The sequence below is a fragment of the Castanea sativa genome, chromosome 1, assembly GCF_040712315.1.
Source record: "Castanea sativa cultivar Marrone di Chiusa Pesio chromosome 1, ASM4071231v1".
NCBI classification, from domain to species: domain Eukaryota; kingdom Viridiplantae; phylum Streptophyta; class Magnoliopsida; order Fagales; family Fagaceae; genus Castanea; species Castanea sativa.
Window position 1 is genome coordinate 90,252,952 of NC_134013.1, and position 26,118 is coordinate 90,279,069.

At 34.8% G+C, this 26,118-nt stretch overlaps 1 protein-coding gene across 3 annotated transcripts; it reads right to left on the reverse strand.

Annotated features, from left to right (window-relative positions):
• Window positions 1-4,860: 4,860 nt before the first annotated feature.
• LOC142640686 (uncharacterized) lies at window positions 4,861-26,118 on the reverse strand. 3 transcript variants are annotated; one of them, XM_075814903.1, is made up of 9 exons: window positions 25,811-26,118; window positions 24,989-25,496; window positions 23,466-24,430; window positions 23,021-23,301; window positions 22,347-22,497; window positions 20,959-21,312; window positions 20,534-20,796; window positions 16,300-16,456; window positions 4,861-7,428 (listed from the first exon to the last, which is right to left on the reverse strand). In XM_075814903.1, the coding sequence occupies exons 2-9, from the start codon at window positions 25,465-25,467 to the stop codon at window positions 5,126-5,128; spliced, it is 4,953 nt and encodes a 1,650-aa protein (XP_075671018.1). In that variant the 5' UTR covers window positions 25,468-25,496; window positions 25,811-26,118; the 3' UTR covers window positions 4,861-5,125. The 3 variants fall into 3 exon arrangements, with proteins under 3 accessions (XP_075671018.1, XP_075671010.1, XP_075671027.1); XM_075814895.1 differs by having other exon boundaries at window positions 20,959-21,315; XM_075814912.1 differs by having other exon boundaries at window positions 4,861-7,416; window positions 20,959-21,315; window positions 25,811-26,117.

A 26,118-nucleotide genomic window follows, 5' to 3' on the forward strand; every position in this document is an offset into this window, starting at 1 on the left:
CCAATGAAAAGGAACTGGTGACAGCAGAATTGCTCACTAATCCTATGTACATGCAACTTTTTAATATTAGTAACTTAGACAAGTACCTGGTTGATCTTGCAACTATACTCTTACGTATATGCTTGTAACAAACACAATCATTAACCCGTCGTGCACTAGGAATCCACTGGCACTGGATAATAATATTCTTGAATGAGCAAAATGCCAATCATAGAGCTCCTGCACTTAACAAGTTCTTCCTTGTAAATGGAAAAGGAATTCAAAGCCAGAGTTATAATTTTCTCACCAAATGTTAACTACACACTGGCCATATTATGAAGAGATTAAAGCCTTTAATTTGCCTTGCCCATGATTACGGTTTCTCTATCATTTTTTTATGATATTATTTTATAATCACCAGTTCAATGATTCTATGTATCTTATAATTATGAATTCCAATTAATTCAACTGGTAAAGTTTTGAAATGAATTTTCCGAATATTGGCCAAAATATGTGTATGAGAGCAATAATAGTGCATTAGATATGTGCATGAGAGTAATAAAAGATATATTTATCTTTTCCACACATCATGAATGTACGTAAAGAATGTATTACATATCTAGATCGCATCATATATATGAACCTTACTTCTCACATTATGTAGGCCCCATTTGCATGTTATTAATTTTCCTAACCATTCCCATTCTATCGTTTATTCTTTAATAAATAAATAAAAAAGAATGGGAATGGTTAGGAAAATTAACGTTAATTTTGTTGAAATGCATTAGTTGTCTATTTTTTTTTTTTTAACTCAAAAGAAGACTGAACTAATAATTAAAAAAATACCACAAAAATTAAGTATCATTATAATACATAGACATTAATTTCCTTAAATAACACCACTGTAATTAACTAATTATCATTAAATTCATAATAACTAAGGATTACAAATAATAATAATATTCCTTTTAATAGAGTCCCTAATAATTACCCAAAAATTTTCCAAAAGGAGAGATAGCTCATTTAATCAATAAAAAAAAAATACAAAAACTATTTAGTCCATATCAATCTAATTTGATCTCACTTGGTCCACTTCGGAATTTCGGTCTAATTCGGTCCATCTAATAATATCAAATTTCAATTTTAAAAAAATTACACAACACTTGACTTCACCGTACAAAAATAATAAGAAATAAATAAATAGATAAAAGGTACCCTACCATCTCTCCAAAACCCTTTCCTTTCCTTTCTCCAAACGTACATCGACAAATTTGAAAAGTCAATGATACAGTTAGCGTTAATATCTTTATAATTTGATGCCTTTGGTGAAATCCATTAGAATTACGTTTAACCCAAAAGCATATGTATTACTTACTCCTTGTTGGAACCTGGTCCTTGTAATTTACTCTATAAAACATGGAAACATTGATTAAAACTTTCAGTTTGATAATCAACGATAATAGGAACTTAACATGTGATACTTTTGCATCAGAACCACAAGAAAATGTCTATGAAAATAGATTCCAAATCATCTGCATCAGAGAGACACTATCATCACGTGGGCATCTTTCCAACATATCTAAAGGTCAATGGTGTTTTATCATGGCTGCAGAGCCCACAATAGTTGATGTAAAGAGTAACTCTGAAGTGTGTTGGCTTCAGAGAATGCATGTGATCTCAGCAGACATTGGAAACTATGGATTATTAGCAACTGAAGTTTATCTTGGATGTCAGCTGGGAAGAAGCAGTTAGAATATGCTGCATGCAGGGCACTGAGAAGGTTCAGGTAAGATTTCATTCAATCCTTTTGTTTTGGATTTTTCTTCTTTGTCTCTTGGGTAGACTATATATTCTTATATGAAGATTCATAATACCAAGAAATTGCTATTATAGAAATTTTGAGAAATATTAGTAGTACTAATTTAGAATATGTATTGGAATTTGTGTGCACTGTGGCTGTTTACTTCTTTATCAATTTTGTAAATGCATGGATGAAATAGAAATCTGTTAGACCTTTTGGTCATATCAATTCCAGATTTTCTGCTCTTTCCTCTCCTCACCGCACATTTTTCTTTCCCTTTCCTATCCTAAATCCCAATCGCTCCTTTCTCAAAAAAATCCCAACGAAACTGCTAGAAAAACACAAATAGAAAAGAATCTGAGTGAGAGTGAGAGGGAGACCCGAGTCCAAAGATTTTCCAGGAACATTCCACCAAACAAAATGGTCAGATTCTTTCCACTCTCTAATATCTTTCTCGTAACTTTGTTTACATTTTCTTTTTATTTATTTTTTTTGGCTTTGTCACTTATTTTGATGGGACAAATTGAATTGTAGATTCGATTGATATGTTTAATTAAGCGAACGATCGTTACTCGTTAGTGAAATCAAATGGTGTCAGTAGTGAAAGCAAATGGTCCCATGTGATTGTTTTGTTGCTTTTGCTTAACTGGGGATCACTAATCATGCATATTGCCTGAGTGTAATAGTTTGAGTTTGTGTATGTTAACTGGGGATCAATAATCATGTCATACGCTAATTAAAACTGTAAGTTTGCATATATGTATACATTATGAAGTGTTTGTGAAAATGTCTGAATGAGATTTTTGGTCTATTATTGTTATATGTTATTGTAAATATTATACTGGGAAAATGTGGCATGTTTACAGCTTGATTTAAGAAAAAATTGGATAGATATTTGCAGCTAAGTTTTTTAAACCTATTAGTCATTTAGAAGCTTTATTTCTTTTCAATTTTATCTTCTATTAGTGTGTGTTTGGCTTCAGTTTAAAAAGCCAGCTTATTTAACTATTCAGCTTATGTTTACTACTATTCATGGGCTCCACTGTACTTTTTAGTACTATTCATGGGTCTCATTATACTATTTCAGTTAATTTTTACCTTTATCTACAGTATTTTTAGCAAAAAGTTTTCAATTTCAGCAAAATAAGCAGATCCCAAACAGACGCTTAATTGTTGGTTTGATTCAATCCACTTGACTTACCCACTTCATAACTATTCAAAGAAGACTCTGCTTTCGAAAGCATTTTTGCTGTAACTAAAACATAACTTATTGTTTCATACTTTGTTGGTAATAAAATTTTGTTTCTTATTCTAAATGACAAAGGCAGTTGTGATAGAATCTCATTGTTTTTTACTATGATAGACCTTTCACATTCTCACAGAATATGCATGACACGGAAACTTGTCTTCCCTTCACTTGGTTTATATGGGTGTGCTCAGTGGACTAGAAATTTTGTCATATGCAGGCGTCTATGTGTGTGATCTTTCACAATAAAGTGTGGAAGCAACATTTGGGAAAGATTGGAAGCTAGAGCAGAATGTTTAGTCTCATTAATTTGAGCTAACAAAAAGATACAACAAAAAGAGCTTTGTATACAAGATATAGGAGAACATATACTTGTGTGATATTTTAATCAATGATATCCAAATTACTGATATGTGTTAAGATTTGAACGTGCGTAGGATTTTGGTAATGAAAGTTATGAATTACTTGGTGAAAGTTAATTTTGTGTCTAGCTTTGTTTAGAAGTTGCTTTGTCGTGACTATGACTTCTACCTTATGAATCGACGATATTGTTCGCTTAAGAAGAAATTTACTTTGATGGATCAAAAACACACACACACACACATATATATATATATACTTTCGTTTTGTTGTTAATAATGTTGTGAAATGTTGTTGGTCCTTATTCTAAATTAGGCCTGTCCACGGGTCGGATTTGTGCCCAACCCGGAATCGACCCAATCAGTTTGGGTCTCTTATTTCTGAACCCGCCGCCGACCAGTGAAGGGATTTGGTTCAAGTGGTCGGAACTCGTCGGATACCAGTCGGTTCTTGGTTGGAGTTGAAACCTTCGAAACTATGCCAAATTTTGTCAAAATCCATTGATTCTAGTCGAGATTGGGCCAAATCTACCGAGATCAGGCTAGATCTCGACGAGATCTCTCTGAATCTCAACGAGATTTCGATGGATCTCGAAGAAACAAGCCAGATCTCGACTAATCGGACCAAAACGCCGGCGAAACACACCCATCGGTGGAGAACAGCTACTTTTCCAGTGTAAATACGGTCGGATCGGTTGGAGATCGGTTTTTTGAGCTCAAACCCGTCATCTGACCCAATGGTATCGGGTTTTGGGGACGGAGACCCACCGCCGACCGTCACCATGTCGAGTTGGCCAGTTTTCAGGCCAGGTTGGGCGGATGCCGAGTCTAGTTGGACACCCCTATTCTAAATCATATTAGAGGTTGTGAATCATAACATTGTTTAATTTTAAATATTTTTAAAAAGTAAAGCAAACAAAAATTTTATTTTAAAAAAAACACGGCGGATACCAACACAAAATTTTGTGGTAGTCAATTTTTTTTCATCACTTTTGCAACAACAAAATAGCACCGGCATCGTACTTTGCATTTCATCTTTCACACAGCCAGTTCCAACCCCATAAACAGGACGACTAAGATCGAAAACAAACCAACGTAAAATTAGAAAATGGCAGGTAAAACTTTTTCTAACAATAACTAATTAGATAAGATGAGCGATGACTAACTAATCATGAGAACTTGAGGGAGAAATTAGGGGGTTTAGAAGGAATAAGCATCAAAATGTGTTTCACTAATTATGATTTTTGTTAGAAAACCTAAGCATATAATCAAGGTGATTCTTTTAATTTCTTTTTACTTTTTGTTAAAAATAATGATTTGAGGTGAACTAAAAAATAATATCAAGGTCAATGTACCTATGGTGTAGAGGGAAAACCAACACTAATGGACTACATTACTCTAGAGCTTTACCATATGTACTCTGTAAGATTTCAGGAAAGAATTTCCGACGTCGATGGACTTGGATTTCTTTAGCACTTTTTGATTGGAGGACGAGAAACATACAATACATCTTTTTTGACACATGGCATGAGAAAGATACATCGGGCTAGAGGGACTATATTCAATGTAAGTAGGGTCCAATCAATTGCAGCGACAAGAATATAACATAGCAAGCAGAAAGTGGTCCAAGGATGCCTCAGTTTACAATTATACATAATCATTGACGTTGTTGATTGTACCACTGAGAGCTTTCATTAAGGCAATTCACAAACTGATATTGATTAGGAAAATTTCAGGTGCTTAGCAATCCCATATGTCATCAATTGGAACAAAAATTTTGTCCAAATAAGCTGGACAACCATTGCTCCACTCCAATGCTTCCCACCAAATCCTTTCACCCTTTATCTTCTTCAAATCTTGACTAGATATTTCATCAATTAATGGATTCTTAAGCTTTGGGCAATCATAAAAACTCAACCATTCTAACTTTGGTGCAATGTGTAAACCGCTAGAGATGCAAACTAATCCAGTCATATAATGAAGTGAAATCTTCTTCAAATTTGGGAGAAAATAAGAGGTTCGATCCTCAGAAAAATTTTTGCAGCTTACTATGCTGTTGACGGAGGGGCAGTCTTTAACTTTAAGCTCTTCTAAATTGCACAGGTTAGCAAGCAACCCTTGTGAGAAAACAATGGTCAACTGGGGACATGTGCACAATGTCAAGGACCTGAGAAGAATTAAAGAATTTTGTTGTACTGACCCCTCCCATATGCTCCTTAAACTCTTCATATAATATATATACAGGTATTCAAGTGATCCAAGAACCATTTTTTCAGTAGCATATGAATCAGATATTATTTTGCGGATATTATCTTCCTCATAAACATCTGCTTCATCTATAATCACTTGGACCTCATTACATTCCCCCATGACTAAGCATTTTAGCTGCATCATATTTCTAATCCCAAAATTGGATAGCTTCTTAACAGTAGCATGCCTGTCCAAGAAGAATGCAGTAACATTTTGTAGTACCTTCTTAATATCTCCAGGGACATCCTCACCATTTATGTATATCAAGCATCTCTCCCATCTTTCCAGCTCAAACTCAACATCAGGAGGGACTCGAGAGATAATGCGCTTGACATGGCGGCCAACAGTAAATCTAAAATGAGACAGCAATGGGCTATTCCACAGAAACTGCCTCAATAGTTCCACTCTTGGAAAATAGAACTTAAGCGTTTCCAACCTATTTAAGACACAAACTTCATTAACAATATCTTCCAAATGTGCATCCCACCGCTCATCCTCTGGACTCACATCAATATTCAACTCCTCTAATTGAGACAATTCGGAAATTACCCCACAAGGAACCACTGCATTTGACTGCATGGCTTGCTTACCATAACTCATATATTCACAAAATGAAACTTCCAAGCATGTCAGATTAGTTAACTTCTTAATCTCCTGAGGTAAATCCATAATCTCTGTCCCTTCAAGATCAAGAACCTCAAGCTGCTTAAGTTCTCCAACTTTAGGCGACAACATCATGAAACAGTGACAATCATTTAGAAAGAGTCTTTTGAGGTTGACCAATCTGATAATTGAATCAGGCAAAGACTTGATACCAGTCCTGGATAAATTCAAGATTTGAAGAGCAGGCATGTAATCAAAAAATGAGGGAGGAATGATTCTCAATTTGTAGTTTCTTTTAAGGAATAGTGCTGACAGCTTGGGGCACCTTGGATTCTTTGGTAAAACAGACAACTCATTGTCCATCAAGTTCATCACCTTGGCTTTCTCCCAATCCTCATCCTTTGGTGGTTCAATTAATCCTAAACCGCCCTGCATGAGAAATAGTCGAGCTTCTTCTGGTCGATCTGCTTTATGTTCCATCTCATTGTCTTCACTATCAAATTCCATTTGTTCACTTGAATAAGATGTCGTCTCAATTGCTTCATTATCAAACACCCCTCCTTGAGGTTCCAGAGTACTTATTGCTCGTTCCAATTCCTCATCCTGTATAAAGTCTGGCTTTCTTTGTGAAGCTTCATTCCCACTTTCTTCAAATTCAAACTTCGTGTTTTCACTTGAATAAGATGTCATATCAACTGCTTGAGGTTTTAGAGTACTTATTGCTTGTTCCGCTTCCTCATCCTGTATAAACTCTGGCTGTCTTTGTGAAGCTTCCTTCCCAATTTCCTCACTATCAAATTCCATTTGTTCACTTGAATTAGATGTCGTCTCAATTGCTTCATCATCAAACACCACTCCTTGAGGTTCCAAAGTACTTATTGCTCGTTCCATTTCCTCATCCTGTATAAAGTGTGGCTTTCTTTGTGAAGCTTCATTCCCACTTCCTTCAAATTCAAACTTCATTTGTTCACTTGAATTAGATGTCATATCAACTGCTTGAGGTTTTAGAGTACTTATTGCTTGTTCCGCTTCCTGTTCCTCATCCTGTATAAATTCTGGCCATCTTTGTAAAGCTTCATCCCAAATTTCTTCACTTGAATTAGATGTCATCTCAACTGCTTCATCATCAAACACCACTCCTTGAGACTCTAACTTTATTTGTCCTTCACTTCTTTCTTCTGCAAAAAAAGCTTTCAAGTAGGCCAGTCAAATTCACATCTTTTGCAAATTCCGCAATATTTTTTTTTTTTTTAAGATTCACTAAGATTATATTGAAAAAGTAAACGTGAAGTTCACCAAGTATCCCTAAATTGATTTTCAGTCCATCAAATTATAGCAATGAAATATGATAATATAAGTCACAGAAATTTTCCTCTAAGAAAAATAACAATCACCAAAGCACACATAAAAATTTAATTAAAAAAGAACATAAAATCAATTCAGTGAAATATACCAACAGATGAATTTTCTGTAATTGTGTCTAAGCGAATATTAATCGTGCTTAGCAATTCATCTTTCACAAGCCGGGTGCTCACCTAGGCACCTAGGCAAGGTGAGGCGCTATTAAGGTGCCTTTAGAGCCTAGGGAAGCGCCTTAAACCATGAAAAAGGTGATAAGGTGAGAGCCTGAGTTTATTTACTTTTTTAAAGAGGGTTATTCTAAAGCCTATTGTTAGATTCGTACTTTACAGAAGCTTTTTCTAAAACCCATTGTTAGATTGATTTACAAAAGCTTGCTGAAAATTTTATGGTTAAATTAATCAATATGTATATAAAAGTAGAGACCTCATGTGGGAGAGTATGAGGTCTTCCCATGTGACGCTTTAATTTTGCATTTAGCCTCTTTAACATCTACTCATTAACTTTTTTTTACTGTTACTCAAAACATCCCGTTAAATTATTTTTACTATTATCTAAAAAATGGGCTACTATTGAAAATTAAACCACATCAGACCTAACCTTAATAAAATCCCGAGTCCACTTATTCCCTTACATATTATGACCCAAACATAATCTTTTTTCATGTGTAGATGAAAGCCAAGACCCCAACCACTTACAAACTCTTTCTCCTCCCCACGTGTAGATGAAACTTGAAAGCCACGACCCTAACTCACTTAGAAGCTCTCTTCCTCCATACAAGCTTCCCTTCAGACTACATACACTCTTCAACTTTTTTAAAAACAACAATTCCATTTGACCAAACCAACGTTCCTACTCATTTTTCAAGTCTTAGTTCAGCCCTTCTGTGTGAACTAATGGAGATGTACAGTCAAGGAAGATATAAAATCACTCTGAAAAAATTATTATAAAAAAAAAAAAAAAGGAAATGTACAATCTAACCTCAATAGTCTCACCACTCTGTATTCTCTTCCTCTTCCAAAAATTCTCTCTCTCTCTCTCTCTCTCTCTCTCTCTCTCTCTCATATTAAGCAGTATATTAGGATTCTCCTAATTGAAGATAATATTCAATCTTTCCAATGGCCTACATATTGGAAGGATTGTCTTCTAAGATAACTAGTGTTTGTTTAGAATTTCCCAAATTGAAGATAATATTCAATCTTACCAATAGGCTACACATTGGAAGGATCGTCTTCAAAGATAACAAGTGTTTGTCTTGCTTTGTTACAGAAAATGTCAAGTGGCATGCGATATGGCATAGTCACCAATAGTCATATTGCATTCAACTATATTCATATTGAATTTTGAGCTGTCCATGATACTATGGTATTAGGTATGAAGACCAATTTGTTAATATGACTTTTGATATGCTCCTACAGTTGATTAAGAAATTCACAGCAAATTGGACCAAACTGTTTGTGATGCCTTCGAATTTCAGGTGTTTTTTTTTTTTTACACAATTGCATGAAAAGTGGTAGGTCCATCATGAGTATAAAGATGATCATAGGTTTAGATATGGGCAAATTACAATTTACTCATCTGTGATTTGGCCAAAATTTAAATTGCCTACCTGTGATTTGAAATTTGACACTTTACCTACCTAAGGTTAACTTAGTTAGATTTCTATAACCCACCTCTGTTAAAAACAGAGCTAAACGTGTAATTTTCCTCCACTTTTATGTCTCTCTCCTCCAAAAATACATAAAAATACAAGATCAAATAAGATCAAAAACTACCCATCAGAACAATTGCATCATGGAATTTCAAACCATAAGTAGGTAACTTAAATTTTGATCAAACTTTAGAGGAGTAAAGTGTCAAATTTCAAACCACAGATAAGCAACTTAAATTTCAGTCAAACCAACCACAGATGGGTAAGTTATAATTTGCCCTTTAGATATTGACAAACAATTGAGATACTGCGGTCATAATTCTGATAGTATTTGTCCCTTCTGAAAATCTAAATAATTTATAGGATTCTAGCTACAAATATTTGGCATATAATCTATGAAGAAAAAATTATTTTGGTATCCCATATGATAGAAACTAGAGACTATAGAGACTTTTTTTTTAGTGAGATGCACACCATTTTTTTTTTTAAAGTCTTTCAGTAGTATTTATTGTTTTAGTTTGAGACCAATATAATTTAATTAAACTTTTTATGCAAAGCTCGAGACCAATATACTTTTAGGTTGGGAAGCACCGACACGGCTGGGAGGGTGCCGCACCGGAGTCCGACCCAAGTTGCGGCCACCGACACCACTGCCCGCAAGTCGATGCTGCGTCTGAATTTTTTTTTTTTTTTTTTGGGATTCACACGGACTTGGCGCAATTCACGCCGACTAAGCTCGATTCGCGCCAACTCGGCTTCGATTCACGCCAAACCGGGCCAATTCGGCAAGAATCGGATTGCCGGCGGCTGAAACTTACCGAAACAACAAACATCATGAATTATAATTGTAAAATAATAAATAATATTTGTGTTAGAAGAAGGGACCTTGTGTTTCCAAAAGTGAGAATAGGTCTTCTTCAAAGAAAGTCGTCGTCGTCGCCGCCGCCGCCGCCGCCGCCGCAGCCTATTTGGTGAGCCGGAGCCATCATCCTCATCCTTCATTTCTTCTTCGGCACTCTCTCTCTCTCTCTCTCCCCCCCCCCCCCGGCACAAAGCCTAGATAAATAAATAATTGATGATGCCCATTTAGATTCGGTATTATTTAAACGGGCAAATGGGTCAGTCGGGTCAACAATAATGGGTTGGGCAACTGCCTGCAATCTTAAAAGTGAGTCCACTTTACATTGGTTGTATGAGAGGAACTACCTAATTTTAAATGAGTGGGAAGGAATATTTTAATCTTTTTTTTTTTTTTTTAAATCCCCATGTCCTTCCTCAATTTTATTTTGAATATTTGTTGCTTCTTTTTTGTTTTGTATTTCTTGCAATCTTGCCTTCTTCTTTCTTTGTTTTGTGAACCAAGGCCATAGTAATGTATTATTTAAGAATATTTTAATAGTAAAAATATATATATAAAATATAATAAAAATATTTTTAATAATTTTTTAATTGCTGCACCCTGCCGCACCCGCACCCGAATCCCGAAACGCACCTGTGCTTCTTAGCTTTTAGGTAAAGTTTTCCCGTGTATCGCACGAGTTTCTGACTAGTTAATTTATAAAAGTTGGTTGTAGACCCTGTTGTTAGAATAACTAATAAAGCCTAAACCAAGGTAATCCTATTTTGAAATCAATTAATAGACTAAGTTTTTTCATGCAACACAAGCGAAAATCACTTATATTTCAATACATTAGATATACAAGATTTAAGTTCTACACACACACACACACACACACACACACACACATATATATATATATATATTGGGTAAGTAAAAAAAATTATTTGAAATCAAAAAGACAAACCAAAGTACACAAGTGGTGTGTACTCAGGGAGCAATACAATCAATTTCTCAAATTACAATACTCAAACATATCTAAAAAGGTAAAACATGAAACATGATGAAAAGTAATACTCCAATCTAGTAAAGTACAAAAGGAAAAGGATTTAATGTCAAGGATAGATTGTTCACATCCCTAAAAAACTCTAGTATTTCGTTCCCACCAAAGACACCAACTGATGCAATGTGGCATAGCCCTCCAAAAAAGCTATATTTCAATGTCAATCAAAAGTACCTAGCCAAGCTGCAAACATATTAATAACCCTATGTGACATAACCCATTGTAGTCCAAACAAACAATACACCATTGTCCACGGCTCATGTGCTATAGGGTAATGAAGAAGAAGATGATCCACTCACTCCCCACTTCTTTTACACATACAAAACCAATCCAAAATAATAATACCTCTATTCCGGAGATTCTCTGTAGATAAAATCTTCCCTAGGGCAGCAGTCCAAGAAAAGAAGGCAACCCTGGTAGGGCCTTTCAACACCACACCAATTTCCAAGGAAACAAGGTGGCATTAAACGAGGATAAAGAGTAAGAATATCCTCTCACTTCAAAACCACAACTCCTGGCAGGTCTCCAACAAATTTATCAATCCCCTCACCCCTCACAAACCTGGAATAGATTAAGTCCATTAAATCAACCAATGACTCCAACTCCCAATCTGTGGCCGATCTAGAAAACATCCCAATGAGAGTTGCATAACTTTTGCTACTGAGCATTCTTTATCACAACTTATATTATATAACTCCGAAAAATCCACTTTAAGTGAGCAATCACCAAACCACAAATCATGCCAAAACTTCAATCTAGTTCCATCACCCACATCCAACTATAGAAAGCGAGAAAAAGTCAACCATTCTTGTCTTATGGATTTCCAAAGACTAACACCATATGGACCTAACACACTTTTAGGCTATATGTTTGGCTGGGTGGATTTTGGGGAGGATGAAAAAAAAAAGTGAAAAATAAGAGAGAAAATGAGTGAGAATGATATTTGGTTGGAAGGGGAAGTGGGAGAGAAAAGTGGTGGGGCCTAGTTGTTTTCCCTCTAGGCCTACCAAAACTCAAATCTCCCCAAAATGAGGAGAAAATGGGAGAGAAAAGGGGGAAGGTGTGTGTTGGACAAAATTGCCCTTCCCTACACATCAGCCAACTTTTTGTCTTTTTCTTCTTTTTGTTTTACCCATTTTTTTTTGGATAAATCTTTTCTTCGTATTCGCACTGTACGCTCTACGTTGGTTTTGGTTTTAGGTTGCTCATTTCACATTTTTGTCTTTTTCTTCTTTTTCTTTTCTTTTCTTTTTATCTATTTCTTTTTTCTTTTCTTTTTTTCTCATTTGTTTTGGATCCTCTTTGGCATTTGCTTATTTTATAAAAAAAAATTGAGGTGTCCATATAAAATTGTTTGATAAAAAAAAGTTACCTTTTTTTTAGCTTAATAAAGACATAATTGTAAATTCATACCAACTTAATTTTCCATCCTCTCCTTTTTCTTCTCAACTAAACAAAAAAAAAAAATTTCTTCCTCCACTTTTCCACCCCTTCAACCAAACACAAATGAGGGAAAACTAAATCTTTCTATCTTCCCACTTTTCCATTCTCCCACAATTTTCTATCTTCCCACTTTTCCATCTCCCCAACCAAACGGACCCTTAGTACACCATCCCTCATTCACTCCTATAGTTCGCCTCTATAACCCTCTTCCAAAGAAGCTCCCTCTCAGTCTTATATCTCCACAAACATTATCCTCACAAAGATTGATAAAATCTTCTCAAGTTCCTTATACCCAACCCCTCGTTCTGAACTAGCTCACAAATTTGAGCCCATTTAAGTAGGATGGAATTTAGGCTCCTCACCAATCCCACTACATAAACAGTCTTTGTAGCTATTCAATACAGTTAGCCACCTCTACCGGAATGGGAAAGAGATAAAGAATCTAAGTAGGCAAACTCGAGAGTGCTTTTAATTAGTTACCTTGACATATATAGCCGCTTCCATCCCACAATCCCCCACTCCAACTTCTTAAGGATAGGATTCTAAATCATCCTCTCCTTAAATTTAGCACCCAACGGAAGACCCAAATATTTCATCAAAAGTGATGATTATTTACATCCTAGCAAGGCCACCAATTCTCCCATATTGCACATTTCCACAATTGGTATCAACTATAATTTTCCCAAATTAACAAGAGAACATCATGCAATTTTGCTATCTCTCCTAAGTCAGCATCACAGAAAATAAAAGTATCATCTGCAAACAAAAGACGAGACACCATCATTAAGGTACGCTATGCAATGCCTATTAAGAAGCCCAATAAAATACCATCATTGACTATTGCATCCAACATGCAACTCAAAGCCTTCATCCAAATACCAAATAGCATCAAAGAAAGAGGGTCTCCTTAATGAAGCCACCTAGAGCTCCCACAAAAGCCACTAAAGCTACCATTAATCAAAATGGAAAAGCAAACAATAGATATATGTAACATAATCCACTTCCTCCATTCTAAAAACCCACACCACTAAAGCATATATACATAAGAAAATTCCAACGCGTGATCATAAACTTTCTCCACATCCAATTTACACGACACCCTTGGAACCCCTACATTTAGCCTACTATCTAAACACTCATTTGCAATTAAAACCGAGTCAAGAAGGTGGTCAGATCCCCTATACTGTGCTATCTCCTTACTTCCTAAAATCTTTGGGTGTGTATGCTATGTTAATCTCTTAGGTGGGTGATAAACTTGATCCTTAATCAATTAAATGTGTTTTTATTGGGTATTCTCATACTCAAGCGGGATACCAGCGTTATTCACCTACTTTTCGTCATCATTTCATTAGTGTTGATGCCACCATTCATGAGTCTTAACCCTATTTTTCTCCTTCACCTAGTAGTGCCAATTCTCTTCCTTGTCTTCCTCACTTGCTCCCCGTGTCTCCGACCCTTGTTGTCTCTCCTCCTCATAAACCACTCCAGGTATATAGTCGTCAACAACAACCTCTAGCTGAGACTTCTTCCCTGCCTAGTGATCCACCTCCTCATCCTAACTCTCATCTCATTGTTTTGAGCTAAAGTGAGTGTACTTGTACCTCTCATCCTATTTCCCAGATTGTCTCTTATAGCCATTCATCCCCAGCATAACTATTATTTCTAGCACTCCATGCTTTCACCTTGTCTATGTCCTCTTGAGTTGTTCCTAAGTCTATACAAGAGGCAATGTCCATTCCTAGTTGGAAGGCTGTTATGGAAGAAGAAATGTATGCCTTGTCTCAAAAATCCGCTTCGTCTTTAGTTCCACATCCAGGGAAAACTATTGGTGGTTGTCATTGGGTGTTTACTATGAAGTACTTGATGGTTCTATTGAGCGTTTGAAAGCTCACTTAGTTGCTAAAGGGTATACCCAGATATATCATGTGAATTATGCAAAGATATTCTCTCCTGATGCTAAAATTTTCTCAGTTCGAATTTTAATCACCTTTGTTGCTAATCTGGGTTGGCCATTATTTCAATTGAGTTTTTAAATGGTGATCTACAGAAAGAGGTGTATATGGAGCAAACCCCTGAGTTTGTTGCTCAGAGAGGAGTCTGGGAAAGCTACATAAAGTCATCTATGGTCTTAAACAATCTCCCAGGGCTTGGTTTGGTAAATTTAATGCACCAATGTTAAAGTATGGCTTGCAACATTGCCAATCTGATCACTCTGTGTTCTCTCATACCTTTAAAAGATGAAAGATTCTATTGATAGTGTATGTTAATGATATCATTCACTAGTGATGACAAGAAGGGAATTGATGATTTGAAGACATACATTCAAACTTCCTTTTGAACTATGGATTTGGGCAAACTTGGTTATTTCTTGGGTATTGAGGTAGCACGATCTAAAGAAGGCATCAATTTATCACAAAGAAAGTATACGTTGGATATTTTGGAAGAAACTAGCTTGTTAAGATCTAAACCAGTAGAAACCACTATGGATCATGATGTCAAATTGTATGAAGATTAAAGGGAGCTGTTATCTAATCTTGAGAGATATCATCGTCTAGTTGGTAGCCTAAATTATCCCACAACTACTAGCCCAGATATATCATTTGCAATTAGTGTTGTGAGCAAGTACATGAAAGCTCCTCATCTTCCACATTGGGAGGCAATTATTAGAATGTGAGGTATCTTAAAGCACATCCAGGTTGTGGTCTCTTGTATAAAGCTAACAGTCACCTAAGAATAGAAGCCTTTTACAGATGCAGATTGGGCAAGATCACCTTCAAACAGAAAAGCCACTACTGGATATTTCACTTTTCTTGGAGGAAACTTGATTACTTGGAAAAGTAAAAAAGCAAGTTGTTATAGCCAAATCTAGTGCAAAGGCTGAGTATAGAGCAATGGCACACACATCATGTGAGCTTAAGTGGATTAAGCATTTACTTGAGGAATTATAATTTAATGTAAAGCTGCCTATGACTATGCATTGTGATAATCAAGCAACAATTCACATTGCCTCATATCTTGTGTTCCATGAGCGATGGTGTAATTACTACTCCATGTGTTTCTACAAGAATCCAAACTATTGATATGTTTACCAAACTTTATGTAAAACTCGTTTAGATTTATTATGTAACAAATTGAGATTGTATGATATATAATCTCCAGCTTGAGGGGGAGTGTTACGAGTTGGAATATTTGTTAGGGGCATAATTGTAATAGTACAACATATATATATACACACACACACATATATATATAATAGTTTTGTGTTAGGGGCTGACCAAGAAACCCTAACCACACATTTACTCACAACAATTATTAAATAAAATAAATCTAAAAAAATAATAATTAAATAATGCATTAGCCACATTAATGCTTACCACTTCTAAGGCCTAGTCAAATTGCAACAAAAAAAAAAGTACCTCCAAAGTATGTTAATGCGAATAAAGATATTTATGATGGAGTAAGATGGTAAAAGTATAATTCAAAATAAACTTTTCTTGCAAAATTGTTTTTTAAATTGGGTAAATATCACATCACGAAAGACCATGTTGTCTAACTTATCAAATTAACCATTGGTTTTTTTTTTTATATAAGTAGTAAAGATTTTATTAACAAAAAAAAAGTACTCCATCTTCACGATGATGAAGACAACTACAAAAAAATCAAATAGAAAGACTAAAGGAAGAGTGAAAGAAGCCATTGATTTATACCTTCAGATTTCTTCCTAACTAGCTTATCCCACATTGTTGTTTCTTCAGACCAAAAGGAGCCAATCATGTGTGTCTTTGGGAACAAATCTGGCTCTGGGAACTCTACCATAGGGAACATGAATTCCTTGAAAGACAAACGACAGAGAACAAAGGCATTCTGCATAAGAATGCTAAGAATGTCATTATATAAATCTAAGCATATACCACGCCCATAATGTCCAGAAAGAATGCAAATTTTAACTAACCACGAAAAAATAATAAATGACATGCTCTAATAGTATAGACATGCATACATATATGATGTTATTGGCAAGCCTATAGTAATTTTAAGAAGTAATAAGAGGAAAGGATTATAGAGAGAGTAGAAAGTGAGAAGATAGAAAACAAACAATTGGTAAAGGAAGAGAAATAGCTAGAAAGTAAAGAGAAAAAAGGCAAGGAACAGAACAGATATGGATATGGATCAAAATCGGGAACCCTTTTAAAGTTCTAATCTAGAACTTAGTCTTATTTTTCAGCCTAAAACCCACCTAGTGTAACAGATATGGATCTTTCATATTGCAGGACAAACTTTAGAAGGTATTGTGAGCCCATACAAACCATTAGAAGGAATACAGCCTAGATCACAGAAAGTGTAAAAGAATTTCAAATATCTCCAAAAGTCAAGGTCAGTCACTTACTTGCATGGTCTCCCTACCTCAACAAACCAAGCATGGTCAAAAAGAGCATCAATAGCAAACGAGAGAGGAAACACCAAGAAGAAATCAACTTCTCTCTCTCTCTCTCTCTCTCTCTCTCTCTAAAACCACATGCTTTCAAATTTCTTCTTGACCTTGATTCAGGTGTCAAAACAAACAACTCGACAAATTCATCTGCCTCTTAAAGATGTGCTTCATCCTAATTTATCTGTACGTCTTCCTAGACCAAATTAGGAAATTTTCTAAATATTTCTGCATGTGTGTGTGCTGAAACTGTTTATGCTTCGATAAAGCATGAAATTATTTTTATGGTAAAAGATCAATGAGTCACAACATGTACTAGAATCATACACATGCACACCACAAGAGGGGGCCCAAAAAAAGAGAGCAAGAGAGAGTGAAAAAATTTTCTAGGTTCTGAGACATTTCGTACTTTGCGTTATTTCAGAATTGGTGATAGATTTTCCTTAAAAAAAAGGGAAAAAAAAAAAAGAAAAGAAAGAAAGAAAGAAATGTTGGAAGGATAGGCTTTTTTGTATCAAGAACTCCACTTATTTCACCAGTCAAGATGTGCCCACTCTAGCCTTTGAAGTTGTCCTTGATGAAGCCATGGAAAGATTAATATGCTATTACTTAGCAAATTCGCCTATTCAAGAATCATTTTATGGGTTTACAATTTGAAGTCTAATTGAAGTGAAAGTTGTGTGGTTTTAATTGTCCAAGTAAGAGTCTTTTAGGGTTAAAACAGATTTTTCATTTGGGTTTTATTTTATTAGTTATGGGCAATTTTATATTCAGGCCAAATCTGTAATTACCACAATTCCTGCTAATTAAGGTTATTTGGGAAATTTGGTTGAGTCTAAAATCTTCTAGGAGATCTAAGTATCTTAAGTTTATTTTCTTTCGGTCCAAGGTCATATTTAATAGGTTTTAGCAATGTTATGAATTCCTTTCCGCCACCGGAAAAAATCATACCGGAATGGTAATACCCCATGTGTCCACCTCGGATCAAATTTCAGTCAATTTGACCAATTTCGAGTCATTTCGGCTGAAATGTAAATTTCACCAGGAATGAGTTTCAGCTTTTTCTTTTTCAGTGTATTTCAGTCATTCTGGGCCAGTAAATCATTTTGGAGTGGTACAAAAACAGAAGAAAACTCTACCATCCTCATCAAAATCAGACCGAATTTTTTTTTTTTTTTTTTTTTTGATAAGTAACGAAAAAATCAGACTGAAAATTTGCTGGAGGTTTTGCAAATTGCAGCAGCCCAAAGAAGAAAATGAAGAACCGACGAAATTAAAGTTCTTCAGTGAAGAAGTTATTCAGCGAAATTATGAAAACTCTACCATCATTCTAGAAGAACAGGGGGGAAAAAACAAAAAAGAAGAAGAAGAATGCTAGAAGAAAGATGGAGAGAAACTGAAGAAAAGAGACATCAGGTGGTCCAACCTCAAAAGGCAAGAAATAAGGAAATCATGCTATTGGTATCCCTTGTCTGATGTGAAAGATATAAATAAATAAATATATATATATATAAATTAAAAATTTAGGAATCATTATTACTTGTTTATAAAATGTTCACATGCAAACACTATTGGCCTAAAATTTGTGTCTAGGCCTATGTGATATGAGTTAACAGAAACAACAATTGGGCGTGAACTGTGTTTAGGATAGTAATTTTTGGGTCTGGACAAGCTGAAGAATTTTCATTATTTATATCCCAAAATGGTACAACAGTATCAGTCAATACCAAAATATTTTGTTCCCCTAACCAAACAAAAATGGCTTTCAATAATGTATTGACAATTTTGTCCATAAACTCATGTTTTGTGTATAATTTCAAGTATAATTTCAAAGTACGAAAAAACATGAAATTATAGATGAAAGACAATGTAACGCAATGGTATGTTTGTCAAAAATCAAATTCAATAGAAATTTATTAAGACAGCAAAAACAAATTGGAGGTTTCCATCACTAGTTGTTCAATGGCATCTCTCTGGTTATCGTATACACAATTAAAATATAATTGATCATACATAACAAGATGTAGAAAGTTATAGAATTTACCACATAGTTGTTAAAAAGAGAAATAAAATGCTGTATGAGAGGCTTTAGATTTTTTTGGTTTAGCTCAACATGCTTAGTTTCTGTTTGGCATTGGATTATAAGCCTACTTTTTTGTTTTTAGCTTTTATGTACAGCTTTTTAAAACCTCATTTTCTTTTTCTTTTTCTTTTTTCACTTTTTCAAAGTACAAGTACATTTTAACACAGTTTCAACAAAAAACTAAATAAGTTACTCCCTAAAGGACATTTAGTTTTTTAATTCCATGAGTACTAAGGGCTTTTTAGCTTCTTTTTTTTCTCAATCTATTGTTATTCTAAGAGTGCATAGTCCCATGAGATGTCAGTTAAAAAAAAGATAAAATAAAATGAAAACTAAAAAATTTCAATAGTTACAATGGATAAGAGGAATTTGAACCCTAGATGTCTCCATTGGAAACACCAGAAGGTACCAATCAATTGAGTTACAAGGCTCTTGGCAAAAAAAAAAAAGATTGAATTTTTTGAAAGATTAATTAGAATGATAGTTTCCTAAAATGATTATTGATTGGTGCATTACTTCCTTATTTATGGGTCTAATAATTGTTATATATACTAGGCATTTAGTATATTTTATAAGTTTACTAGTATGTAAAAGGCAGTGATGTTTTGAAGTAAAAACCAAATACTTAAGAGGTCAAAAGTTTCAATGAACCAAAAACTATCTCACAAAACGTGAATAAAACTAAATATATGTTACATACACAATGAAAAATGAAAGTGCTCAATTTAAATTCATTTCTACACATAAATTTTATAAATCTTTCACTTCTCAATAATGTATGTGTTGTGAACCAGAAAAATAAAAGATAACTTAGTCAATTCGAGGTGACTAGCATCCTAAACTTGAGAGGGAGAATAGAATTTTTGGGTTAGTTTTCGGCTTAATTCTCATTAATACATTTAACGTACATAAATAGCCAAGGATAAGATAACCTCATTAACAAATACTAAAACAAAGGAACTAATCTTATCCTAAAACATGGGGATCAATTTGAATACAAGCAAATAATAATACTAATCTACTACTACCTTATTCAAATAAAGATCTATCACTAAGCCTAAATTTAAATACTTCTAATTCAAATAACAATTTATCCAAAATATCATCTTGGGTCATAACAGTATGATTTATTTAATTAAACATGAAAGATAGTATCTAATCAAAACATATAATCTCAAAAAATCCAAAAGAGAAATAAAATCAAGAGTTTTCTATGTGATGTTAGTTTAGTCATCTCTCACAAAGTGTGAAACTTTTAAGTCACATATTTCAAACAAATGCATACATAACTATGTACATGTATGTGTGCATTTGTGGTTTGCATTTCATTTAACTGCATTTTGATACCGTCACTTGACCTTCCTTTCCAAAGCGAAATTCCTATCCGGTTCCTAAAAAAGCATTATATGTAAAAGAATTGTACATATACCTGGTCAGTGCATGTGGCATGATACTCATGCATGATCCAGTTGCTGTGCAACAGCTTGGAGACAAAATGGTAAACCAAGGTCTTCTTTCTATAAAAAGGCCCCAACTTACAAAACCTGATGTGGCAATCCATGCCAGTGTCTTTCCAGTAGCCAAAGTTAGTGGCCCTCTTCATACGTAAGGCATTGTTGTACTCATCACGCTTACAAAAGAAGAACCACTCCTGTCCGTCTGACTTTATCGCTGACAAATCTGAATATAGCCCTAAAAAAAGATCCATTGACAAATAAATATCAAAAGTTACCACTAAAAGAAAAAGAAAAAGAAAAAATAATCCAAGAAAATTGATGAGGAAATTACCAATCAAGATACATATTCAGATAAAATAAAACAAGTTGGAAAGTCTATAGAAAAGAGAGACATTACCAGGCAATTGCCATGGCCCAAATTTGTAAACGTTGACTTCGGGGATGACCTGAACCTCAGAATCACAACCATCATTCTTCAGCCTCAAGTAGTGGTTTATAAGTTGTTCATCCGTTGGAGTAAATCTGAACCCCACAGGGAGTGATTCCATTGACAACGTTGCAATACTTTTCTGTTTGATTTCAGCAACTGCTTCAACACCATGGACCACTCCTTGAGGTCTCAGAGCATTCATTGCTTGTGGTTGCATTTCCTCAACCTGGATAACCTCTGGTTGTCTTCTCTGTGAAGCTTCTCTCCCAATTTCTTCATTTTCAACTTCACTTTGTTCACTTAAATCAGATAAAATCTTGACTGCTACAACATCAAATACCAATCCTTGAGGCTCTACATTAATTGTTTAATCTTTCTTTTGCAAAAAAAAAAAAAAAAAAAAAAAAAAAAGCTTTCACATAATTCATACCTTTTGTGAATAAATGAGCTCCACCCCCTCCCCCCCCCCCCCCAAAAAAAAATTTTAATTAATTAAAAAGAATTTCTATTGAATAAATTAGTGTGAGATTCACCGACTATACTTTATTCTATTAAATTATACACTCACTCGACCTTACCTTCTACCCATTCTTGTCGGAGGAAGAAGTTCCATGGGAGTTAGAGTTCCTTCAAGAAATATTTAATTTAAATGACCGAAAACTCAATGTTAAGAAAATACCAAGAGATAAATCTCAATCTAAACTAATTTCTTATTATCACTAAGGCGATAACAAACTGCACCTGCATCGTGCTTAGTTTTTTATATTTCACACAACCAATTCCAACCCCAGAAATAGGACAACTAAGGTCAAACACAACCAAATTGAAATCATGATCCCATCTCACCAATTTTGGGGAACAAAAATTTGACGTTTTGAATGAAAATGAAGGTATGAGTGTTCCTTACTATCCATTCCATTCCCTCACACTCCAAACAAGGGAATGATCCTTCCATTCCCTCCATTGAATCCCCAAAAAAAAGAATGGAGAGAATATTCCAAAATAATTTTTTTCATTCCATTCATTTCTCTCCTCTCAAACGGGGTGTAACTACAATAACTATTAAAATAGTAGCAAGTAACATTAATGAGTTGGTTGCTAAATTAAACAAGGTCAAAACTATATATTAATTGTTAAATATGAGAAAAATAAGGAGAGTATGATGAAATGGCGTGGATTTTGAAAAAGAAACATGTATGATGGAGACATAACTAATGCTTCTTTTCTTTAGCTGGTAAAAGTAAAAATATCACTCATAGAACACCTGTCTTGCTAAAATGTTTTGTAGATTTTGGTAAACATTAGATCATTAGAGGCCATGTTGTCAAACTTATCAATCAACCAATGATTTATACCTTCAGATTCGTTCCCAGCTAGCTTATCTAACATTGCGTCTTCAGACGAGCTAACGCAGTCTGCCTCTTCGAAGTCTACCTTTGAGATCAAGGATGTTTTCTCTTGGGAAAAGCTTGCCTCATGGAACAAACGACATAGCACAACGGCATACTGCATTAGAGAGATATACAATAAGAATGTCACAAAATATCTGAGCAAACACGATTTCTAGAAAGAATGGAAATTAGTTTTAGAGTAATGTTATTAATGTAACTTAGTCTGCCTATGCCCCATCATTTAAGGAAAGAATTAAAGGATAAGATTTTAGACAGGGTACAAACTAGAAAGTGACAAGAACGCTTATAGCTTTGGAGTGCATTACAGAACTTGAAATTTACAACTGACCAATTACACCAATTTTATATATTATCACACCCACCTGGGAGGTTTAATGACCTCACATTCCACCGCACTCTTAAGGGAGGAGTGTCATTTGAGCTAGAGCTCATTTATATATATATATATATAGTTACAACAAGAAAGAGGAGGAATTTGAACCCTACCCTAGATGTTTCCAACGGAAACATCAAAGGTGCGTTGAGCTACAAGGCTCTTGGATTTGACCAATTATATATGAACCAAAAGCACAATAGCAAAAGCATTTATATGTAAAAATAAAGAATTGTAGTCCTACCGAGTGATGTTTGAGAGCATCAAGACCACCTTCAGGGACAAAGTACTCGTGCATGACCCAGTCAGTGCGTATGCCATGGGGATAACGGCCTGAGTAAAAAACCAATGTCCTCTTCATACCATTCAATCTGGTATTATTCTCCCCCTGCCAGGACATGATGTGGCAATCCTTACCAACAACTTCCCAATAACCGTATTTAGTGGCCCTATTCAGATGAGCGGCAATTTTAAGCCGGCAAAAGAATAACCACTGGTGATTGCCCAACTTCCTCACCGAAAATTCTGAATTAGCCCCCAAATATAAAATATAAAAATACTTCAACATATAAATACCAAAAAGGAACTACTAAAAGGGGAAAAACAAACATATTCATGAGGAACCAAGAAAGATCATATTTGGAGGACATAAGATAACTTTGGGAATTTAAAAGAAAAAGGAGAAATACCAGGCAATTCCCAAGGCTCGTATTTGTAAAAGTTGACTTGAACAATGACCTGGACCTCGAAATAATGACCCTCATACTTCCGCCTCAAGTAGTGTTTTATGAGTTCATCATCTGTTGGGCTAAACTCGAACCCCGGTGGGAGCGATTCCTTTGGCAAATATCTCATCTGTTCTTGAATATCTTTGCCAACAAGTCTTTTAAACTTAGATAACGCAAATTTCCATTCATGTTTAGTTCTTCCAAACAAGCCAACACCGATTATGGTCAGAGCTAATGGTAGGCCTCTGGTACAATGTATAAATTTTTTTGCAAGGTCCAAAAAAATTTTCTTGGGTTTGTTTTGTTGGAAGGCATGCATGCTAAAGAGTTCAAGAGCAGCATATTCATCTAATTTATTAACCCCATAGATTAAATTATCATTAACAAGAGTAGCTAACAAGTATTTGTCTCTTGTTGTTATAATGATTCTACTTCCAGGAGCAAACAGATCACAATCTCCAAAAAAAATTTCTATTTGACTCATTTTATCTACATCATCAAGAATTAAAAGAATCCTTTTTCCAGGAAGGCTTTCCTTTATCATATCGATTCCTTTAGATACACTACCCACCCTAAATTGTACTTCTTTGTCTAAGATCCCAAAAAGAAGTTCCTCTTGAAGTTTGATTATACCATCAACTGTACTTGACTTTTCTCTAACATTCTCTAGAAAGATGTTTCCTCCTTCAAAATGATAAAAAAGGGCATTATAAACTGCCTTTGCGATTGTTGTTTTACCAATTCCACCAGGGCCATAGATCCCCATCATGCGAACATCATTTGACTCAATATCTAATAGCAATTTTATGGTCTTTACATGAGAATTTATTCCAATCGGGTACTTGGCAACAAATAATGGCGACCAATCTAATTTAGTACTTGCAACCAGTTCGACAATTTGTTGAATCAATTCATATTCTGGGTAGCTGTCCATTATAAGAGCATTAACAACATGTATTGAGTTAGATTAAACAAGAGCTAAATTCAAGATGCTAAGTTTGTGCATTACAAGTAAAGTATTGTTAATGAAAGTGGAACCTGTATCATAACTCTGAGAGCTATGATTACATTAGCAATGTTTTGTTTTGCTAGGAAATTATTCTTAGACCTATTAGGTAAGGACACAAACCCCACTTCTCATACTTGAACAAGATTGTTAAGAATGGTTAAAAGGCTTTCAATTGAAACAAAAGAAAGTAAATAATATGTGAGAGAAGAACATCCTCACCAATTGGTACAATAATCCAAAGTTAAATTCTTCTGTTTCTACCATTGACCAGACCTATAGAGCTAACTACCTTATTAGAAGATATGATGAAAATGAATATGTTCACAAATAACACTCCCCGCACCCCAAAAATAAATACATAAAGAATAACACCAAAAAAAAAAAAAATAGAAGAATTTGTTTAACAGTAAAATTGTGTGTTCATAGCAAACCATTAAAACCGGTAAAAGCAAAAGAGTAGTCTTTAAATACATACCAATGCACGTAACAAAAACCAGAGATATTAGCCGCTTCATATAGAGCTTCCCTCCATCTCTGCACCCTTTTTTTATCCTCTAACTTTTCTTCATGTTTAGAAAATGCTTCCCCAAAATCTCCCTCTAATTTACGAACATCTGATGGACATACATTGTAAAAAATTGGTAGCACCAACTGGCCATTCTTCCTGCACTCAATAATCTTAGCAAGTTCATCCAAACACCAGCTGGAATTTGCATAGTTTATAGAGAATATGATTATTGAAATCCTTGAACTTTCAATTGCGTTAAAAACTTCTGAACTTCCTTCTCCACGTGGGAGGTTATCATCGAAGGTTTGAAAACCTCTCCCCAACAATGCACTGTGCAGGTGGCTTGTAAAAAGAATTAAGGTGTCTTCACCTTTAAAACTCAAAATGACATCAAAGCGGTGGGTGAAAGAGGAAGATGAGACTCCTTTTCTGGGCACAGACGCCATCAGGATTTACAAGCAAACAGTAAAGAAGCCTGTAATGAAATGAGAATTGGAAGAGATCAGTAAAGATTAAATGCTGGAGCCAATACGAAAGCACAAGATAAAGTTAACAGCAACTGCAACAAACACGTGGGCAGAGTGTCTTTTTTCACCAATTTCAGAAATGAAACAACTAATTTAAAATTTAAAAAAAATTAAAATAAAATAAAATAAAACAGCTTTCTTATAGATCTAAATTTAGAAGCCGGGATCGACACAAAACACTTACAAACTCGAAAGACAAATCTGATCTTTTTTTACCCACAGCGAGAAAATACGAAACACATCACAAATAAAGAAGGTTTACCGTCTGTGATGGATGACGAGAGATAACGATAGACTAGTGGATTAGCGCAAGTCTTCAGACAACGAGGTCAGTAGAGACAGAGCATTTTCAACTTCAAATGAGTTTCACAACTTCCTTTTATATTTTAAATCATAGTCTCAGACATGGAGGATTTTTTTTAGAAATGTCAGACATGGAAACTGAGAATAAAGGTTGGAAGAGAACAGAGAACTTTTTCAATTTTTAAAATGCGCTTCACTTTTACATAATAAGAAAAAGGAAAAAATTTAAAACTGTAGTCTAACTTTCATTCTTTATCCTGTCTGTCC